The 3013-nt window shown below is 44.9% G+C and overlaps 1 protein-coding gene across 1 annotated transcript; it reads right to left on the bottom strand.

The window, feature by feature from the left end:
• Positions 1-1538: 1538 nt before the first annotated feature.
• LOC106011439 lies at positions 1539-2064 on the bottom strand (the record flags this gene model as incomplete). Its single annotated transcript, XM_013081127.1, is given in 1 exon segment — positions 1539-2064. A coding segment is annotated over 1 exon segment (350 nt), but the record flags the coding sequence as incomplete, so codon positions are not given.
• Positions 2065-3013: the final 949 nt, after the last annotated feature.

Genomic DNA, 3013 nt, shown 5'->3' with positions numbered 1-3013 from the left:
TACTTTTGAAATACATACATTATGTTTGAAATGTAATCATTTTAATTAATGTTTTGAGCCCATTTCTCATCATATAAATACATTGTGGCTGAGTTGTTCCCCTGTGTCCCGTTGTTTGTGAAATCTGATGATATTTTGGCCTGTGAACTGTCCCTGTGTTACAGGCATCTGTGGTGTAGTAGTTAGACTCTTCACTGCTGCATTCCGAAAACATGAGTTCCATTACCGAGGGCAGAATTAATTTTTATCGAGTGTGTCCGTCTGTCTTCCGTGAACTCTGTGAACTCTGTGAATTCTGTGAACTCCGTAAAGCATCTTTCACTGTGTGACAAGGGCGTAGATCCAAGTATTTTTTCACAACTTTATGATTCTATTTGGTCTTCATCAATGTGAAGAAAATGTTCACCTGTATGAGTCCCCCATGGTCTACTGTGTAGTTTTACTGTTGCTATCATCTGTGTGTATTTGAAGGGAAATGTGGCTGTTACAAACATGTGATAAATCATGAACAATGTGATAAAACTCGTCTCAGATCTTGCAGACCGATACTTTTGCCCCTTTATTTCAGCGTTGGTTTTTACTCATTTTTATAGCCAAAGTTTACCATTTGTAGATTGAGAAATGAGAAATACTGTACTTGAGAATTTACTTGGAAAAGATTTTTATTTGGGTTTGTGTTTCGACCAATAGCTAATTTTGGTGGCCTGTGTGGCAAATGTTTTCTCCAAATGAAACGTGGAAATAGATGACGTGCAGAACCAATAAAGTGAATTTTGTCCTCTCAAAGGAAGAAGTTTGTGTTTGTCGTATTTGTCCTACCAAAGGAAGGAAGAAGTTTGTGTTTGTCGTATTTGTCCTCTCAAAGGAAGAAGTTTGTGTTTGTCGTATTTGTGTGAGGGGATCTCTTGCTGTACAGGTTTCTGTGGTGTAGTGGGTAGGTGCTTTGTCCCTGTATGCGCTGGATGTGAGTTCAGTTTTTGTCTGTGTAGATGGATGTGAGTTCAGTTTTTGTCTGTGTTAGGTGGATGTGAGTTCAGTTTTTGTCTGTGTTAGGTGGATGTGAGTTCAGTTTTTGTCTGTGTTAGGTGGATGTGAGTTCAGTTTTTGTCTGTGTAGCTGGATGTGTGGTTATCGTGAGTGGGTGAGTGCTGGGCTGTGTGGCCTGTGTTTATTGTTTGTGTCTGTAGAACACAGATGAGTGAGTGTGTCTGCTCAGAGTATATCGTGAGTGGGTGAGTGGCAAGGTGGGCGCACCAGTTCTATTTCTTTCTAATTTTCTCTCTCTGTCTGTATAATGTCTGTCTGTCTGTCTGTCTGTCTGTCTGTCTGTCTGTCTGTCTGTCTGTCTGTCGTCGGTCTGTCTGTCTGTATATATGTCTGTCGTCTGTCTGTCGGTCTGTCTGTCTGTATATCTGTCTGTCTGTCTGTCTGTCGGTCTGTCTGTCTGTCCTGCCATTGGCGTGCACTAAAAGACAGGAAGTGTATCAATGTGTTTCATTTCACTCAAACAAACAAACAAATCAACCAACCAACCAACAAAGAGCCAGAGGCTGGTATGATCAAATAATGACCGTACCCACGCTGTATTCAAGGAGATGCTCATGTACATAGGACTTTATTATTAATATCATTATCTCCAAGTCTCTCATGCCACCCTGACCTTGACCGGAGGGTCACCGAGCTCTCCCAGCTGATGACCTTGACACAACTGACCTCAGTGCGTCTCCCTAGTGACCGTGACCTCACACAGGTACCTGCCGCTGTCCGTGCACTTGTCGTTGGCCATGCGGATGACGGAAGACCCTCTCTTGACCAGATTTATGCAGGAAGGGGGGTTGTAGACGTTCCTGGGTCTATTGGGGAAGAAGTCGATGAAGAGCGGGAACTCGCTGTCCGTGCTGTTGTCGTAGTAGCTCCCCGGGTCTGCTGCGCCGTTCACGATGACGTCATCGATGATGGCGTTGACGTCGAGGGTGAGGGAGGAGCGGAAGTTCTCGGGGTCGCTCATGGTGAAGGGCGAGATGCCGGAGATGTGAACTTTGTGCAGTTGTGCCACTTTGTGTTCTGGACAGCGGGGACCGTGGGAGGAAACAGTTGGGTGTCAGTTTAGTCCACGGTCTACCACCATGCTTTGTTGTTCTAGTTCACGGTCTACCACCATGTTTTGTTGTTCTAGTTCACGGTCTACCACCATGCTTTGTTGTTCTAGTTCACGGTCTACCACCATGTTTTGTTCTCGTTCACGGTCTACCCTGATGTTTTTGTTACATTTTTGGGGGTAAGTGTTTTGCGGCGCTCGCAACTACATAAGGTCATATGAGCGCACGGGACACATTAAACGTTTTCAGTAGGTAGGAAATTTTGAATTTTGCCCGGATGGCAGCCAAAGCCTACTCTTATCAATTTTAGACCACCGAGGGATATCTAATGTGCGCAACTTGCACATGGGCTCTCCGACATTTTTCGCCCTTGTCCGAGAAGGCTAGGTGTAGATATTTCCTACCAGAAGATCAGGGGTGTGGCAGAAAGACAGCTGTAAGAAGGAGCCAAGGAGTAGCAGTAGAAAGGCTGCAGAAAGAATCAGGAGCCCAGAGGAGGGGGCAAAGGAGGTGAGGGGGTGGGGGCAGAAAGAGGAGACGAAAGAAGAAGACAGAACATTGCTAGAGAGCAGGAAAGGATCCGAGGTGAAAGGAGACAATTTTAGAGAATATGATTTTTCGATTGCTACCCTGATTCGAACCCGGGACCTTTGAATGAGAGGCCAACACCTTCAGATCTAGGCCACGAGAGCCCCCCTTTGTTATATGTGACAGTCTACCACTATGTTTCTGTTCTAGTTGACGGTCTATTTAACGGTCTACCGTCAAGTAGAACAGACACATGGTGGTAGACAGCCCTCGTCGTGGTAGAGGTAGGGTGAGGTTAGAAGAAGAAAAAGAAGAAGAAGAAGAAGAAGAAGAAGAAGAAGAAGAAGAAGAAGAAGAAGAAGAAAAAGAAGAAGAAGAAGAAGAAG

The sequence above is a fragment of the Aplysia californica genome, unplaced genomic scaffold, assembly GCF_000002075.1.
Source record: "Aplysia californica isolate F4 #8 unplaced genomic scaffold, AplCal3.0 scaffold00117, whole genome shotgun sequence".
NCBI lineage: Eukaryota > Metazoa > Mollusca > Gastropoda > Aplysiida > Aplysiidae > Aplysia > Aplysia californica.
This window is presented reverse-complemented; position numbering and strand designations above follow the sequence as displayed.